The following is a 19,372-nucleotide window of genomic DNA, read 5'->3' as shown; positions in this document are numbered from 1 at the left end:
TTCATTGCATTCTGGGAAATCTCCAGGACCTGACAGGTTCTCTGGAGAATTTTATAAGGCTTTTTCTTCATTGCTTATACCTTATTTATGTTCTACCCTTACTGATTCCTTCAAGGTGGGTGGGTTGCCAGTCTTTTTACAAAGCTTCCATTTCACTTATTCTTCAAAAGAATAAAAATTCCACTGAATGCTCTTCATATAGACCAATCTCTTTACTCAATGCTGATGCTGAGATCCTATCTAAAGTTTTGGCCCGTAGACTTGAAAATATTATACCTTCTATAATATCTGATAATCAGACAGGATTTACTAAAAATCGATATTCCCATTTTAATATATGGCGACTGTTAAATGTTATGCATTCTCCATCCAGGGAAATACCAGAATGTGTGATTTCTCTGGATGCAGAGAAGGCTTTTGATCGAGTTGAATGGAATTACCTACTTAAAACCTTAGAAAAATTTAATTTTGGGCCCAATTTTATTCATTGGATTAAATTACTTTACTTATCTCCCTCTGCTCGGGTCCTTACTAATTTTCAGATTTCTAAACCAATTAAACTCCAATGTGGAACCAGACAAGGATGTCTGTTGAGTCCTTTGCTTTTTGATTTGGTGCTAGAACCTTTAGCAATTGCCTTTCGAGAGTCTAAAGATATCAGCAGTATTTTAAGGAAAGGTACTATTCATAAAGTCTCGCTTTATGCTGTTGACCTATTGCTTTTTATATCTAATATTACAACTTCTTTACCCTCTATGTTTCTTTTACTGACTAATTTTAGTCAGTTTTCAAGATATAAATTGAATTCACATAAGAGTGAATTGTTTCCTTTAAATAATTTGATACCAACTAATATTAACCTTCCTTTTAAAATTGTAAGAAAACAATTTACATACTTGGGTGTAACAATCACTAAGAATTATAAAGATCTATTCAAAGAAAATTTTCTAACCTTAATGAATTATGTGAGAAAGACACTTCCTAATTGGTCACCTCTCTATCATTGACTGGTCAAATCAATTCTATTAACATGAATATTTTACCTAAATTTATATACCTTTTTCAAGCCATACCTGTTTTTATTCCCAAGTCTTTTTTTGATTCTTTAGATTCGATTCTTTCTTCCTATATATGGAAGAACAGAAAACCCCAATTAAATAAAGCCCACCTTCAAAAAATTAAAAAGAATGGAGGCCTTGCTCTACCCAATTTTGGGTTATATTATTGGGCAATTAACATCCAAAATCTTACATTCTGGTTATATTATATTAATCATGAGGATTGTCCAATATGGGTCTTCTTGGAAGCCAACTCTGTTATGAAATTTTCTATTATTTCTTTTCTTGGATCCTCTCTGCCTTTATCTTTAAATAAATCAACTGGCAGTTTGGTGGTTAAAGACACTTTGAGGATTTGGCTACAGTTTAGAAAATATTTTGGTTTATTGAGATTTTCCCTTTCTAGTCCTATTTTTTCTAATTTTTTTTAAACTATCTATGACCGATCTGTTTTTTTAGAGAATGGGATAGATTAGGCATTAAACAATTTCAGGATCTGTTTGTTGGAGGGAATCTTTCTTCTTTCGAGCAGCTCTCAGTGAAATATAACCTATCAAATGCCCACTTTTTTCGATATCTATAGATTAGAGAGTTTTTAAGATCTAAACTACATATATCTCCTACCAGCCCAGATAAGAACATAATAGATGTAATTTTTAATTTGAAACCTTTTGATAGTGGCTCAATATCTTATATTTATGTCTGTTGTTGGGGTTGAGAATGGCTCCTTTAGACAAAATTAAAAAAGATTGGGAAAAGGATTTACAGACTTCATTACCTGATGAGACCTGAAGGGCTTTTTTCAAAATGGTTAATTCTTCATCATTATGTGCCCGTCATTCCCTCCTACAATTTAAAGTGGTACGTAGGGCTCATATGTCTAAAGACAAGCTCTCTCATTTTTTTGCAGATATATCTCCTTATTGTGACAGAAGTAATAATGGAGAGGCTTATTTAATTCATATGTTTTGGTCACATTTGATCCTCGAAAAATATTGGAAAGATGTATTCCAAACTTTTTCTGTGCTTTTTAAAGTTAATTTTAAGCCCAATCCTTTGTCTGCCTTATTTGGTATTGTTGAGGAAAGAGCTATAATTTTGGGGCCTTCTCATTTGTGGGTACTGGCTTTTATTTCTCTTATGGCTAGGAGGGCGACCTTGCTTAAATGGAAGGAGGTTGCCTCCCCTACACATGCTCAATGGTTATGCAATGTTATGTCACGTTTAAATTTACAGAAGATTCATTGTTCGATTTCTGATTCTAACCAAGATTTTCAAATGCTTTGGGGACCCTTTCTGAACTATATTAAAAATCTTTTAATTGTTATTGTTATTAAAATATAGATTTGGGCTATTATTATAAAACATTATATGGTACTCTTTTTTTTCTCGTTTTTTTTTACCAGCCAGCTTTGTCTTGGTAGTGGGTGCAGATTTTCTTATAATATAATTAACCATATTATTGTATTTCATAATTCAATTTATTTTATTTGATTGATCATGAATATGGGATACCGTGATTGTATGTGTGATTTATACATGGTAAATTTTGTGCTATCTTATTTTGATTTATAATAAGTATCCTTATGAATTCTGTATTTGTATATGAAATTTAATAAAAATATTGGAAAAAGAAAGAAAATGATGAAACTAGGGCAGTTCCTCTGAAATAATAGCCCTGAAGAATTTAAAGTTGCTGACCCCCTCCACCTCTGATACTCCAATGAGGATGAGCTCATGGACCTCTGATTTCCTCCTCCTGTCAATAAACAGCTCCGTGGTCTTGCTACACTTAGTGCAAGGTTGTTATTGTTAAGGGCAGATCTTGCCTGACAAATCTGTTGGAATTCTTTGAGGAAGTTACAGGCAGGATGGACAAAGAAGAAAGAGTCAGCGATGCTGTTTAATTTGACTATGTGCTGATATGAGGCTGCTAAACAAGACAGGAGCCCATGGTATTACAGAAAAGGTACTAGCATGGATAGAAGATTGACTGATTGGGAGGAATAAAAGTGGGAATAACAAGGGGAGGGGGCTTTTCTGAATGGCTACCAGTGACTAATGATGTAACACAGGGGAAGGGATTGGGTCCAGTATTTTCGCATTATAAAATAGTAATCTGGATATCAGGAGGAATAAAGGCTTAGGCTATTTTGTGAATGGGGAGGAAATTCAGCAATCAGGGTGCAAAGGGATTTGGAAGTCCTAATGCAGGATTCCCTAACTGTTAACTTGCAGATTAAGTTGGCAGCATGGAAAGTAAATAAAATTCAGCATTAATTTCAGGAAGACTGAAAGCAAGGATATAATGCTGAGTCTTTATAAGATCACAAACAAGAGAAAATCTGCAGAAGCCAGAAATCCAAGCAACACACACAAAACGCTGGAAGAACTCAGCAGGCCAGGCAGCATCTGTGGAAAAGAGTACAGTCGAAGTTTCAGGCCGAGACCCTTCAGCAGGACTTTTGTCAGACCATATTTTAAGTATTCTGAGCCATTTGGACCCTAAAAGTAAGGAAGGACATGTTGGCTTTGGAGAGAGTCCAGAAGTTTACAAGAATGATCCCAGAAATGCAATAGTTAAAGTACGAGGAGTATTTGATGACTTAGGGCTGTACTCATTGGAGTTTAGAAGGATGAGGGGGACCTCGTTGAAACCTACCAAATATTGAAAGGCCTGGATAAAGGGGAGATGGAGTGGATGCTTCCAGTAGTGGGAGAATTTAGGACTTGACAGTCTCAGAGTAAATGGTCATCCCTTTAGAAGCGAGATGAGAAGGAATTTATCTAGGGGCAGTGAATCTGTCAAATTCATTGCCATATATGGCTGTGGAGGCCAAGTCATTGGGTGTATTTGAAGCAGGGGTTGATATGTTCTTGATTAGTGAGGGTGACAAAGGATATGGAGAAGGCAGGAGAATGGGGTTGAGGGAAATTTTTTATCAGCCGTGGTCAAATGATGGTGCAGACTCAATGGGCCAAACAGCCCAATTCTGTACCTATGCCTTATAAAGCATTTGTCAAATCTTTAAATGAGGGTTTTAAGTTTGTACTATCATCATCATCATCATCATGTGCCCTGTCTGTATTATGTGGGCAATCATAAACTACATGATCATGATTATCCTTGCCAATTTTTTCTACAAAAGTGATTTACCATTGCTTTCTTCTGGTAAGTGTGCTGTAAATACAGATAACCCCAGCCATTAGCAATACAGTACTCTTCATAAATTGTCTGTGGTCACATAACCCGGACTTGTGATACTCACCAGCTGCTAATACAGCCATTCACCAACTGCTCCCATGGCATCACGTAACCGTGATCAGTGGGGGTGTGGACACTAAGCCAGTGTAACACCTTGCCCAAGGCTAGCAGAGGGAAGGAACACCTTACACTTCCTGGGATCTTCATCCCAACGAAACCTTAAGTTTGTATACAAGGGATAAAAATCCTGGAACCTGTGAGAGCTTTATGAAATGAATCCTTCGATGCTGCCCTTGACTTCACTCTTTGATTAACTTGAGAAGATAACCATTGCTGCCCACAGTTGATAACCGAGCCATCTCAACTACTGTTGACAAACCAGTCCATCGCACGGGAACCGTCACGCCGGTTTTCGGTCCTATGTTTGTTGACTTATCATAGTAGTAATAATTTCTTAGTGAACAATAAATCCAATCTATTCTTTGGCCGTTGTGTAAAATCTTACAAAGGATGGTGGGAACGTGTTAGGTACAGAAGAAATTCTGCTGATGCTGGAAATCCAAAGCAACACACACACACAAAATGCTGGAGGAACCCTGCAGGTCAGACAGCCACCATGGAGATGAACCGGCAGTCAATGTCTCGGGCCGAGACACTTCTTCAGGTCCAAATGACAGAGAACGGGCGGCCAAAATGATTACAGTTAAGGATGTTGAAATGAATTATAATTCACTCAAGGGCTGGCACTCAGTCCTCTTGACCCCACTCCTTTCAACCACTTGGGCTTGTCTGTCTGACCAGCGTCCTGCTCGCTCTTTTCCTTCCCCCCCTCCCGCTGCCGTGATGGGTCCGGTCATTGACTCTCAAAGAAGTGCCTGACACTGGGAACTGGCACCACGGACAAGCAAGCGGGAGATCTGCGGACGTCAAATCAATGCGGCGCGAGTCGCAGGCTGATGACGCAACGCGGGCGGCTGTTGGTTGTTGCTGGGAGACGGCTGGCGGGAGCGGGACCGGGACCGGGACGGGCGGCGGGGATCTGGAGGCTGCGGCCCAAGGGCGATTGGAGCCGCTGCCATGAGCCACCAGGGAGCCGCGCTGCAGTCGTACAACAACGAACTGGTTAAATGTAAGTGGGATGGGGTGACGAGGCGATGGGCCGGCGGGAAACAGGAAAACAACGGGAATAGGAGGCGCAGTCGGCTGCTGGACCCTCTGCCTCCTTCGGTTATAGTAAATCTTCTAGTCAGTATTACTTTCCTCCACTTACAGTTTTATCTATCACTGCCTTAATTAGATTCAGCAACTGGGCCTTCATTGTCCGCACAACACCTCAGGTTCTCATATGACGGTCATCTGATGTCGAATGGGCCTCTACTCCAGAACATCATAAGACACGGGAGCACAATCAGAACATTCGGCCCGTCGAGTCTGCTCACACATGCCATCATGGTCGATTTATTATCCCTTTTAGCCCCATTATCCTGACTTTTCCCGTAACATTTGACGCCCAGACAAACTAATGAAGAACCTATCAATTTCCATTTTGAATATACCCAATGACTTAGTCTGCAAAGCCGTCTGTGGCACTGAATTCCACTGATTCTCCACCCTCTGGATAAAGAAATTCTTCCTCATCTCTGATTTAAAGTGGCATTTTTCTAGTCTGAGCTGTGCCTTCTGGTCCTACACTCTCCCACCTTAGGAAACATCCTCTCCTCTATCTAGGCCTTTCAATATTTGATAGGTTTCAATGAGATTTCCACCCCCACATCTAAACTCCAGCGATTACAAACCCAGAGCCATCAACTCCATGTGGAATATTTTGGAGGATCAAGAACTCCCACCCACCCACACACAAGCATGCTTCAACCATTTTATTTCCAGGATTATTCTCGTGAATCTCTGGACCCTCTCCAATGCCGCCATCATTTCTTAAGTAAGACCTCGAACTCCTCACAATACTCCCAAGTGTGTTTTAATCAATGCAGTGGCATTAGCAATGATCTTTCAAGAATCAATAGATTCTGGCATTGTACCAGACTGAAAAAATTGCAAATGTTACTCCACTAGTTAAGAAGGGTGGGAGGCAGCAGAAAGGAAACCATAGACCTGTTAGCCTGACATCAAAAGTTGTTGGAAACGATCATTAGGGATGAGATTACACAATACCTGGAGGCAAATGACAAGATAGGCCAAAGTCAGCATGGTTTCCTGAAAGAAAAATTCTGCCTGACTAACCTACTGCAATTCTTTGAGGAAATTACAAGCAGGGTAGACAAAGGAGATGCAGTGGATGTGATGTACTTGGATTTTCATAAGGCCTTTGACAAGGTGTCACAAAGGAGGCTGCTTAGCAAGATAAGAGTCCATGGAATTACAGGGGAGTTACTAGCATTGGTGGAGCATTGGTTGATCGGCAGAAAGCAGAGAGTGGGAATAAAGGGATCCTATTCTGACAGGCTGCCGGTTGTCAGTGGAGTTCCACAGGGGTCAGTGTTGGGACGGCTGATTTTTATAATGTATGTCAATGATTTGGACTATGGGATTAATGGATGTGTGGCTAAATTTGCCATTGATACAATGATAGGTGGAGGAGCAGATAGTGTTGAGGAAACAGAGAGTCTGCAGAGAGACAGTGTAGGGGAATGGGCAAAGAAGTGGCAAATGAAATACAATGTTGTAAAGTGTATGGTCATACACTTCGGTGCAGAAATAAATGGGCAGACTATTATATAGATGGAGAGAGATTTCAAAATGCAGAGATGCAGAGGGACTTGGGAGTCCTTGTGCAGGATACCCTAAAGGTTAACTCCAGGTTGAGTTGGTGGTGAAGGCAGCAAATGCAATGTTGACATTCATTTCTAGAGATATAGAATATAAGAGCAGGGATGTGCAGAGAAGATTCACGAGAATGATTCCAGGAATGAAAGGGTTACCGTATGAGGAACGTCTGGCAGCTCTTGGGCTGTATTCCCTGGAGTTCAGGAGAATGAGGGGGGATTTCATAGAAACATTCCAAATGTTAAAAGCCTGAACAGATTAGATATGGCAAAGTTATTTCCCATGGTAGGGAGGGGGGGGTGGTCTAGGACAAGAGGGCACAACTTCAGGATTGAAGGACATCCATTTAGAACAGAGATGCAGAAAAATTACTTTAGTCGGAGTGTGGTAAATCTGTGGAATTTTTTGCCACAAGCGGCTGTGGAGGCCAAGTCCCATTGGATGTATTTAAGGCAGAGATAGATAGGTTCTTAATTAGCCGGGACATCAAAGGATATGGGGAGAAGGCAGGGGAGTGGGGATGACTGGAAGAATTGGATCAGCCATGATTGAATGGCAGAGCAGACTGGATGGGCCGAATGGACTACTTCTGCTCCTATATCTTATGGTCAAAGCACCAATCCTCCCCCCACTGACTTCAGCAAAAAAAAGCATCAGCAACTTCTACCCTCCAAGCACAACTGACTGTTTTCAATATCCCAAGGACTCGGCCTAGAAGATGAGGGCCATGAAGCCTCAGACCACCGAAGGCACCCTTACCTTCTAGGCCATGTCCTTGGGATATCATAAAACAGCCAGTTGTGAGCCCCGGGGAGTGGGTCCCATTGCCACAGCATCTGAGTTTGAGTGTAGCTGTAGGTTAGGGTCTTCGACAGAACCCCATCCGCCTTGAAAAGGAAAAAGAGAGACATTAAAGGCATAATAACATGTTTACCTATGACTCCACTTTAAAGGGATTATGCACCTGTACTCCAAAGTCTTTCTGTTCTACAATACCTGGGGTCTTTCTGTTCAATATAACAGTTTGACCTTGATTTGTCCTTCCAAAATGTAACACTTCACACTTAAACTGAATTAAATTCCATTTGTCGACCTACATATGAAGCTGAACAAGATCTTGCTGCAATCTTTGGTACTCCTCTGTCTACAGTATCACCTATGTTAGTGTCATCTGCAAATTTATTAACTCTTCTTCTATATTGCAATCCAAGTTGTTAATGTACTGTAGCTGACAAATAACAGTGAGCCCAAAATTTCTCCTGGGACACATCACTAGTCACAGACCTCTAGTCTGAACAACATCACCATCACCCTCTGTTTCCTACCATCCAGCCAATGTTGTATCCAGTTTGCTAGCTCTCCTTGGGTGCCCTATGATTTAACCCTTCAGAGCAACCTACAATGCTGAATGTTATCAAAAGCTGTACTGAAATCCACGTGTACCCTGTCTACCTCGTCAGCCTTCCTTGGCACTTCATCAAAAAATTCAAATTCGTAAGACAAGATCTCCCGTGCACAAAGCCATAGTTGCTATCCCTAATCAAACCCTGCTTTTTCCAAATGTCCCTCAGGATGCTTTCCAGTATCCTATCTACCACAGATGTTAGGCTAACAGGTCTGTACTTACCATGTGTATCCTTACAACCCATCTTAAGTAAAGGCACAGCATCAGCAATGTTGCAGTCTTCTGCATGTTCAGTGGATTCACCTCTAATTATTTTAATTTCCACAAAGCATAAACATCGAGTACTAAATGCCTATGTGACTAATGCGACACCTTGAGTCAATTTGACAAACCATTATCACAGGTATGTTATTCCTTTGTTAGAGTAAACAGACTTGTTCATGATAGTCCATTTGCAATTTCCGGATACCCAATATAAATGGATCAAGCCAACTCTATTCTTGCATTGAAGCCCAACTTGCGCTTTGCTCTCCTGTTACCTGTGATTTCAGTAATTGGTATGAAAGGTCACCTACATGGACTGTCTGAGATCTCTTTGTCAAGAAGTCTGTGATTCAGTTACAGAGGGTGGTGTTGAGACCTAACAATAGTAGTTGGGTCCCAACACCTCTTGCAATTCATGTCAGGCCAATTGATCTGTTACTCCCAGTTTTCGCTCTTTCCCTCTTCTTAAATAGTGGGCTAACATTTGCTAATTTCCAATCTATGGAAACTGTTCTCAAATCTGTGTTTTGGAAATCACAAACAGTGCAACCATTGCTTCCATCGCTATCTCTTTCAAAACCATAGGAAGCAGGTTATCAGGGGACTTGTCACCTTTTAGTTCCAGTAATTTGTCTAATTCCAATTTCTTATTGATGTGAATTTCTTCAAACCCCAGTCACTCTGATTCCATCGTCCTCCACTATTTTCAGGTTTTGTCTTCCATGAAGAATACTACAAAATATATTATTACTCACCGAGGAAGACATTCAGTGAAAGACCATTGACTTGTACTAATAACTCTGAACCTCTGTTGCCTGATCTGTTGAGAATATCCAGGAGTTTATATTCTCATTTCAGATTTCCAACATTAGCAGTTTTAATTTCAGAATACAAAATGTTTAGTTTATTGTCTGTGTAATTTCCTTATTTCTCCAATGTATGTTGTCCTTTCTCAGTCTTTGCCCACAGTAATTCTGCTTTATTTTACATATACATAGAAGCTTTGCCTATTGAACTTTAGTTTCTCTTTCCTTATCAAAGCCTCAGTTCTGCTTTTATATCCTGAGATTTTATCAATCATCAAGCTTAGTAATTTCTTCTAGCAACATTAAAATTTCCTCTGATTTAATGCTATCTTTAACTTGATTGCATTGACTGGACCACTTTTCCTGTTTCTTGTTGTTTTACAGGGATATATATTGCTCGCATGTCTTAATTTTTAAAATGTTAGCCATTACGTATTTGCCAACTTATACCTTTTAATGTGCTTTCGCAATGTAGCATTGCCAACTCGTGCTTTTGTTGTTTACTATATCTGAATATAATACTAAGATTTCAGATTAAACTGCATCGCATTCAAACTTAAGACAATATTCTGTTGTATTATTAGTGTTCCCTCAAGAACTTATAACATTAGTTCTTCAATTAGCTCTTTCTCCTTATGCAATACTAAATCTAAAAGAATATCTTTTCTTGTTTTGACCTAGTAAACTGTCCCAACACACTCCATGAATTGCCCTTGTGACAGAGAATGCTCAGCAAACATACTCCATATATCCATCTATATAAAAATCCACACACATATTGCCTTGCCATTCTGCTGTTGTGCTGAGCTTGCGCACTTCAATGTCTTTCCCAGTATATTCTACTAATGTATTCCACCAGCTTGGCTTTATGTTGCCTTTCCTGCCATATGCAGCAGATTATTCAATTTCTTTAGTAATGGGGATGTGTAAATGTGTGCATGTTGTTTGTATAGTGTATTTAATGTAGATACTTTTTATTTTGTAATATAATTGAAACCACATTGTGTGGTGCAGCATATTCTAATTCATGTGTAGTCTTAAGTTAACTTGGCTAGTAATTAAAGTTGGTATGTCCTAGTGCCTAAGGAAATCAGGACTCTTTGCCCTCGGTAGGAGAGAGAGGCCGGCTGGTGGCGCAGTGACATCAGCGCCGGACTCCGGAGTGAATGTTCCCGAGTTTGAACCCAGTCGGGCCGCTCCCGGGCACGCTTTCCATCAGTGCCTGGTTGAGTGTCGAGCTCGCAACTCGGCCTCGTAAAAGAAAACACTGTGCTGTGAGAAGGACGTAGGGGACCACTCACAGAATCTTTCCTCAAGACAACCACTTGAAAAAATAAGTGGTCACCGAGGCTCTGGCAGAGTATGGCACACAAAAAAAAGGAGAGAGAGAGAGATTAGGCTACCAGGAGTTCACATTAGATAAATAGTTTGGAGCTAATTATTGTGTTTCCTGGTAGACATCTTTTTGTAAATATTGGCAATTTTCTTTTCATTATTTTTGCTAATAGCTAGATACTTTATGATCCCAAAGGAAGTTGCAGAATCACAGTAACATCACAAGTGTAGAGGTATAAATATTAGAAGAGAAGTAGAAAGTATAAAAAAATAAGTTACCTTAAAGAGTCTAACAGGAGAGGGTCATCACTTCCACGGCAATGGGTTGACTCATTATAAAGCCTGATCATCAAGGGTGAAAATGACCTCATGTAGCACTCTTTGGAGCAGCGCAGTTGTCTTAGCCTGTTACCAAAAGTGCTTCTCTGTTCAGCCAAGATGGCATTCAGAGGGTGGGAAACTTTGTCCAGAAATGCCAGGATTTTCCGTAGGGTCCTTTGTTCTATCACAGTGTGTTGAATATGATTCCTATAACAGAGCCAGCCTTTCTAATCAGTTTACTAAGCCTGTTAGCATTACCCACGTTGATGCCATTGTCCCAACACACCACCACATGGAAGATTGTACTGGCAACAACAGACTGGTAGATCATGTGAAGAAGAGACCTGCATACTCCAAAAAGGATCTCCGTCTTGTCAGGAAGTAGAGGCGATTCTGGCCTTTCTTGTACACAGCCTCTGTGTTGGTGCTCCACTCAAGTCCGTAAACCAGATGTGCCTGCAGGAGCAAATCGGAAGAAAAAAACAGTCCTCATTGAGGCGTCAGCAGTGCAAAGGGTGAGCTGCTTCAAGTTCCCGGGTGTTAACATCTTTGAAGATCTATCCTGGGCCCAACATATTGATGCAAGACAAGACAGTGTATATTTAATTAGGAGTTTGAAGAATATGTGTACTGTGGAGAGCGTTCTGATTGGTTGCATCACTGTCTGGTATGGAGACACCAATGCAAAGGATTGGATAAAGCTGAAAAGGGTTACAAACTCAGCCAGCTCCATCATAGGCACTGGCCTCCCTGCCATCAAGGACATCTTCAATAGGCAATGCCTCAAGAAGGTGACATTGATCATTAAGGACACGTACCATTTAGGACATGCCCTCTTCTCATTGCTGTCATCATGGAGGAGATGCAGGAGTCTGAAGACCCACACTCAAATGTTTTAAAAACAGCTTCTTTCCCTCTACCATCACGTTTCTGAACAGACAATGAACATAAACACTACTTCTTTCTTTTTCAATCTTTTTATTATTATTATTATTATTATTAATATCAACAAAATAAAATTGATACATAGATAATAGGATTGCAAACATACACATTTCAACTGAACATGAAAGAATACATAAGCAATAATTACAGTATAAATGAGTATTCCCAAATCATGGACGATACAAGTAACAAATAAATAAGGCAAACCTAGGTATATCATAATATATATTAAAGAAAAAAGAAAAAGAAAAAAAAATTATGCAAAAAACTAATCTAATAACTAATAAGGAAAAAAGAGAAAAAGAAAAAATGACATAAACACTACTTCACTTGTTGCTGTACCTATCTATCTTACTGTAATAGTAATTTTTATGTATTGCACTGTATTGCTGCTACAAAACAAATGTCATGACATACTGTATGTCAGTGATAATAAACCTGATTTTTTCGCATCTGCCTTTACTTGGGAGACGGACACAGTCTATAGAACTGAGGCAAAACAGTAGAGAGGTATCATATCTAAATATCTAGACCATATCTAAATTACAGAAGAGGAGGAGCTTGTTGTCTTAAGAGTTAGGGTGGATAAGTCTCCAGGGCCTAACAAGTTGCTCCCCCCCACCCCACCGCCATAAACCTTGTGTTGGCTAGTGGAGAAATTGCAGGGGCCCTGGAAGAGGTAATTAAAATATCCTTAGCCATGGGTGAGGTGCTGAGGGATTGGGAATTAGCTAATGTTCCATTATTTAAGAAAGTCTCAAGAATAAGCCAGGAAATTGAAGCGAGTGATCCCGATGTCAATGGTGGACAAGTTATTGGAAGATGTCCTAAGGGACAGTAAGTATAATTGTTAATTATAGGGCCCTGACTAGTAATAGTCAGCATAGCTATGTGTGCAGTAAGTCATGTCAAACCAATCTTAGAGTTTTTCAAGGAGGTTACCAAGAAAGTTGATGAAGGAAATCAGTGGATGGACATGGACTTAGGCAAGGCCTTTGACAAAGTCCCACATGGGAAATGTTCAGGAAGGTTTAGTCACTTGACATTCAAGATGAGATAGCAAATTGGATTCAACATTCCCAAAAAGCCAGGGAGGCAACCATCTATTACCACTCTCTGCACCAACAGACCAGCTGTGACTAGTGATGTGCTACAGGAATTTGTGCTGGGTCCATTGTTACTTGTTATCTCAAGTAATGATATAGATGATAATGTGGTGAACTGGATCAGCACATTTGTAGATGACACCAAGATTAGGGCCATTGTAGACAGCAGGGAAACTATCAAAGCTTGCAGTGCGATTTGGACCAGCTGAAAAATGGCTGATGGAATTTAATGTACTTTGAGTGGACAACCCAAAGTACGTCTTACACAGTGAATGGCGGAGCACTGAGGAGTGCGGTAGAACAGAGGGATCTGGGAATACACATCCATAATTCTTTGAAAGTGGCATCGTAGGTGCACAGTGTCATAAAGAGAGCTTTTGGCACATTGGCCTTCATACATCAGAGTATTGAGTATACATGTTGGGATGTTATGTTAAAGTCATAGAAGACGTTGGTTAGGCCAAATTTGGAGTATTCAGATTTAGAAATACAGCAGCGTAACGAGCCAGTGCCACCCAATTACATCCATGTGATCAATTCACCTACTAATCCATGTGTCTTTGGACTATGGGAGGAAACCCATGCGGTCACAGGGAGAACGTACAAACTCCTTACAGACAGTGGTGGGAACTGGACCCAGACCGCTGGCAGTGTAATAGCATTCGTTGGAATGGTTGGCAGACAGGAAGCAAAGAGTGGGAGTAAACAGGACCTTTTCAGAATGGCAGGCAGTGACTAGTGGGGTACCGCAAGGCTCAGTGCTGGGACCCCAGTTGTTTACAATATAAATGATTTAGACGAGGGAATTAAATGCAGCATCTCCAAGTTTGCGGATGACACGAAGCTGGGCGGCAGTGTTACCTGTGAGGAGGTTGCAGGGCGACTTGGATAGGTTAGGTGAGTGGGCAAATTCATGGCAGATGCAATTTAATGTGGATAAATGTGAGGTTATCCACTTTGGTTGCAAGAACAGGAAAACAGATTATTATCTGAACGGTGGCCGATTAGGAAAAGGGGAGATGCAACAAGACCTGGGTGTCATTGTACACCAGTCATTGAAGGTGTAGGCATGCAGGTACAGCAGGCGGTGAAAAAGGCAAATAGTATGTTGGCATTCATAGCAAAGGATTTGAGTACAGGAGCAGGGAGGTTCTAATGCAGTTGTACAAATCCTTGATGAGACCGCACCTAGAATATTGTGTGCAGTTTTGGTCCCCTCATCTGAGGAAAGGCATTCTTGCCATAGAGGGAGTACAGAGAAGGTTCACCAGATTGATTCCTGGGATGGCAGGACTTTCATATGAAGAAAGACTGGATTGATTAGGCTTATACTCACTGGAATTTAGAAGATTGAGGGGGGATCTTATTGAAACATATAAAATTCTAAAGGGATTGGACAGGCTAGATGCAGGAAGATTGTTTCCGATGTTGGGGAAGTCCAGAACGAGGGGACACAGTTTAAGGATAAAGGGGAAGCCTTTTAGGACCGAGATGAGGAAAAACTTCTTCACACAGAGAGTGGTGAATCTGTGGAATTGTCTGCCACAGGAAACTGTTGAGGCTGGTTCATTGGCTATATTTAAGAGGAAGTTAGATATGGCCCTTGTGGCTAAAGGGATCAGGGGGTATGGAGAAAAAGCAGGTACAGGGTTCTGAGTTGGATGATCAGCCATGACCATACTGAATGGTGGTGCAGGCTCGAAGGGCCGAATGGCCTACTCCTGCACCTATTTTCTATGTTTCAATGTTAACTGTAGCACTACCGTGCTGTTCTGGTCATTTGTCTACAGGAAAGATGTCAATAAGACTGAAAGAGTGGAGAGAAATTTACAAAGATGGTGCTGGGATTTGAGGACCTCAGTTATAGGAAAAGGTTACTAGGTTAGGTCTATATTCTCTGGAGTTCAAGAGAATGAGGATGGTTTTGATAGTGGTATTAATATGGGTATAGATAGGGTAAGTACAAACAGGCTGTTTCTAGTGAGATTGGGTGAATCTACATCTTAAGGTCATATGCTAAGGGTAAGGTAAATATTTAAGGGAACCTGAGGGAGAACTTCACTCAGAGAGTGGTGTGAGTATGGAATGAGATGCAAGTGGAAGTGGTAGATTCAACTTCGATTGAAAAATTTAAGAGAAGTTTGGATAAGTATATGGAAGGGAGGGATATGGAGAACTGTGGTCCAGGTGCAGGTCAATGGGAATAGCCAGAATAATAGTTCGGCATGGATTAGATGGGCCAAAGGGTTGGTAAAGTTTAAGGGAATTGGGGGAGTTCTCAGATTCCTGTAAATAATGGGTTAAGTACAGACAACGTCTGTGTATTTTGTGAGTGACTGAAGTGTGTTTGAATAATGTCTCACAACTGCTTCTTTGGAGCAAGATGAGGGTTAAAGTTCACCCAGATCCACAAAAGATGTCTCCTGATTTTTCACACCTTTTGGTTTCGACGAAAGGTGGTACCTGATGGAAATTGGACAGGACATTCCTTTCTTAATTAAAGCATAAATTGGTGGATGTTCTTGTCTTTGTAATTAAGTTTTGGCTCCAACAAACCAGGTAGGACATTCCTTTTTTTAATTAAAGTGGCTGGAGTGTCTATCAAGCTGATTGTTCTTTTGTATCGGCGGCCTTATAAATTGTAACAGTTCTGGAAGTCGAACAGTGGACTTGTTTGAACCACCAGAGAGATGAGAACGCTTCTCCCCCGATGTCAGGGCCAAGTTCCCTCGCTGGCTGAGCTCGAAGAAGTAAACTGGTGAAAAGATAAAGGAACAATCTTATGTGCTGTAGTTATTTGGTCCGGCAAATTTAAGTTTACAAGGAGGGCCTGCTTCTGAGCTGTAGTGTTCTATGAATCTATGACTCTATTGCTACTGTGAGGGGTATTTATATAAATCGAAGCAATATTTTCTGCCTTCTACTGTTCTTCAATACCAGCCAAATTGTTTCTATTTCTTATTTTTCTAAACTAGGATCATTTACTTTTGTCTTTAATTAATTTGCTAATGTTAGGGCTAACTAATTTCCTTTTTCATTTTGTCCATCTCCTCTAAAAGTTAAGTATCCAAGGAAATTTAATTCCCAACCTTTGTCGCTTTTCAACCACAGTCTTGTGATGGCTATTACATTGAATCCATGTACTTCTGTCTGTGTGAAGAAAGGCAAAGGAGAGAGAAGCATGGGAAAGGGGGCAGATGAGGAGCAGGAAAAGGAAGAAAGGGATGAAAAACAGTATAGCTTGTTTGCAGAAAGTGTCCATTCAGTCCTTTCAGTCTGTCACCTATTCAGTAACTTTTTTGACTGAATTATTCCATGTCTCTTGACAACACTCTAGCTGGATGTTTTATTTCCTGCAATGACAGGTATCGAGGATTTGTGCACAAAGAGAGAAGAGCTAAATCAGCAAATTCTTCAGGAAGAAGAGGAAAAGAACAAGCTTCAGAATGACATCCGCATTTTGACAGAGAAACTTGCAAAGGTGAATGAGAGCCTAGCACGCAAAATGGCTACACGAAATGAATTTGATAGAACTATTGCAGAGACTGAAGCCGCTTATATGAAGGTGAGTACAAAAATCGCTCAGGTTCTTTTAATTGAAATCTTATCAATTACTTGAAATATCATCAAGATACACAGCCATGACATTGAACACCTACAGGAAAACTAAGCTTTACGTCAGTCACCTTTCCTTTCTGCATCTATGATCATCATCCCCATAAATCACATTTTAATTTAGCAGGATCACTGAACATAGACAATGAAAACTACTTTGTGAGTGATCCTTTTTGTACCCTGGGACTGTCTGTTACACTTTTGTAGGGATGCCTAAACATTTGTGCTTGGAGAACAGAAAACTGAGCTTGTTGGCATTTTCATGAACATTACAGTTAAGTATTTGCAGTGACGTCTGATATTATCATTGCTTTTTGCTTCTTTTATATGCCCTTTCTTTTGCTTTTATGTTGGTTTTGACTTCCCTTGTCAGCCAATCTTGTGTCATTCAGCCTTTAGAATACTTCTTCTTTGGGATGTATTTATCCTGTGCATTGTGAATTGCTTCCAGAACCTCCAGGTATTGCTGCTCTGCCATCATCCCTGCTACAGTCCCGTTCCAATCAACTTTGGCCAGCAACTCTCTCATACCTCTGTAATTCCATTTACTCTACTGTAATGCTGATACATCTGACTTTAGCTTCTCCCTCTCAAATTGCAGGGTGAATTTATCATATTAGGATCACTGTCTCCTAAAGGTCCCTTTACTTTAAGCTCCCTAATCATAAGACCATAAGACATAGGAGCAAAATTAGGCCATTCAGTCCATTAATTCTGCTCTACCATAGCTGATCCATTTCCCTCTCAACCCCATTCTTCTGCCTTCTCACCATAACCTTTCATGCCCCAATTAATCAAAAACATATCAACCTCCACCTTAAATACACCCAATGACCTGGCCTGCACAGCTGAGTGTGGCAGCGAATTCCATAGATTCATCACCCTCTGGTTAAAGAAATTACTCATCTCTGTTCTAAAGTGACGTCTCTTTATTCTGCGGCTATGCCCTTGGGTCCTAGACACCCCGCCTCCCAACCATAGGAAACATCCTCCACATCTCTTTCAACATTCAATAGGTTTCAATGAGACCACCTCTCATTCTTCTAAATACCAGCGAATAAAGGCTGAAAGCCGTCAATCGCTCCTCATATGATCTTTCATTCCCAGAATCATTCTTGTGAACCTTCTCTGAACCCTCTCCAATGTCAGTACATCCTTTCCTAAATAACAGGCCCACTAAAACTGGCCACGGTCCTCCAAGTGAGGCCTCACCAGTGCCTTATAAAGCTTCGGCATTACATCCTTACTTTTATGTTCTAGTCCTCTCAAAATGAATGCTGACATTTGCTTTCCTCAACCTGCAAATGAACCTTTAGGAAATCCTTTGCACCTTGGACTGTTGAATTTTCTCCCCATTTAGAAAATAGTCTATGCTTTTATTCCTTCTACCAAAGTACATGGCCATACAGTTCCCTATGTTGTATTTCATTTGCCACCTTTTATGCTCCTGAACACTAAGCTCTAAGTTTTGGCCACACAACATCAGTAGATAGTTTCAGTGTTAATGACTTTGTTATAGTCAGATCCATTGCCTTTTTAATTTTTCCTTCTACAATCCTATGTTTTCTTGCTGATGCCCTTCCCCTGCAGCAGTTAAATGCACTGTTCATTGCCGTTCCCTGTTTGCACAGATCCTGGAAAGCTCACAGACACTGCTGACTGTTCTGAAGCGGGAAGCTGGAAGTCTGAGTCAAGTCAAAGAGAACAGAGATGAATGACTCCTGATTTTTCTGCAGTCAACTTCAATCACAACAGTGAGAAATGTCCTCAACAGATGCCTACTGTACAGTTTCAAACAACACCTTTATCAGGGATTTTTGATTCTTCAAAAAATGACTTCTTTGTAGTGCTGCGTTGTAATAAAGTATATAGAGATAGAAAACATGGATTATTTAAATATATCATTATAGAGGGTGATTGGGAATCCTTCCAGCACTAGAAAGAAGTTTACCTGCCTTTTATGGTGAGAGGAGGGATAGTGATCCCCATTTTCTGTAATAGTTTTATCATTTGAACTCCCCTGATCACTTTGGCATTGAAGGAAAATGCTGTGCTGTGAAGGAGAAAGTTAACAGGAATAGCTAAAATCTGCGGGCACTGGACACAAAAATCTTCGTGCAGTCATATGTTTTTCAACACAAAGTTCTAAATTTTGGCACTGCAACATCTATAGACAGACCAACTGAGTTCATACTTAAAGATTTAGTAAAAGCTTTATTTCTTAAATTATTGTAGGATTTTGTGAATAAAACATGCAGGTCAGTTTATATGCTTAAAAGCCGCAGCCCTTTACTTCCATTAGGAACAATCCAAAAGCAGGGGCCTTACATTGACATCATTACATCAGACACTGTCTCTTAAAGTGAACACAATTCAAAGACTGCGTTTATCAACTATGTAGAGCAGTTTCTGTTATGAACAAAGTGTCATCTGTCATCCACTACATTACCCTACACAGCAGCCCCCACCCCAACCAGAATTCACCAAAACTGGCATTGTGAATGAGGCTGGAGCTGGGGTTCATTTGA

The 19,372-nt window shown here is 40.4% G+C and overlaps 1 protein-coding gene across 1 annotated transcript; it reads left to right on the top strand.

Annotated features, from left to right (window-relative positions):
• The first annotated feature begins 5,217 nt into the window (after positions 1-5,217).
• ssna1 (Sjogren syndrome nuclear autoantigen 1) lies at positions 5,218-18,726 on the top strand. The gene is made up of 3 exons (XM_073052149.1): positions 5,218-5,392; positions 16,595-16,794; positions 18,476-18,726. Exons 1-3 carry the CDS (start codon positions 5,341-5,343, stop codon positions 18,560-18,562), a joined length of 339 nt encoding a protein of 112 aa, XP_072908250.1. The 5' UTR covers positions 5,218-5,340; the 3' UTR covers positions 18,563-18,726.
• The last annotated feature ends 646 nt before the right edge of the window (positions 18,727-19,372 follow it).

Source organism: Hemitrygon akajei, chromosome 7 (assembly GCF_048418815.1).
Source record: "Hemitrygon akajei chromosome 7, sHemAka1.3, whole genome shotgun sequence".
Taxonomy (NCBI): domain Eukaryota; kingdom Metazoa; phylum Chordata; class Chondrichthyes; order Myliobatiformes; family Dasyatidae; genus Hemitrygon; species Hemitrygon akajei.
The sequence above is the reverse complement of the archived record's forward strand: the minus strand, read 5'-3'. Positions and strand labels throughout refer to the sequence as shown.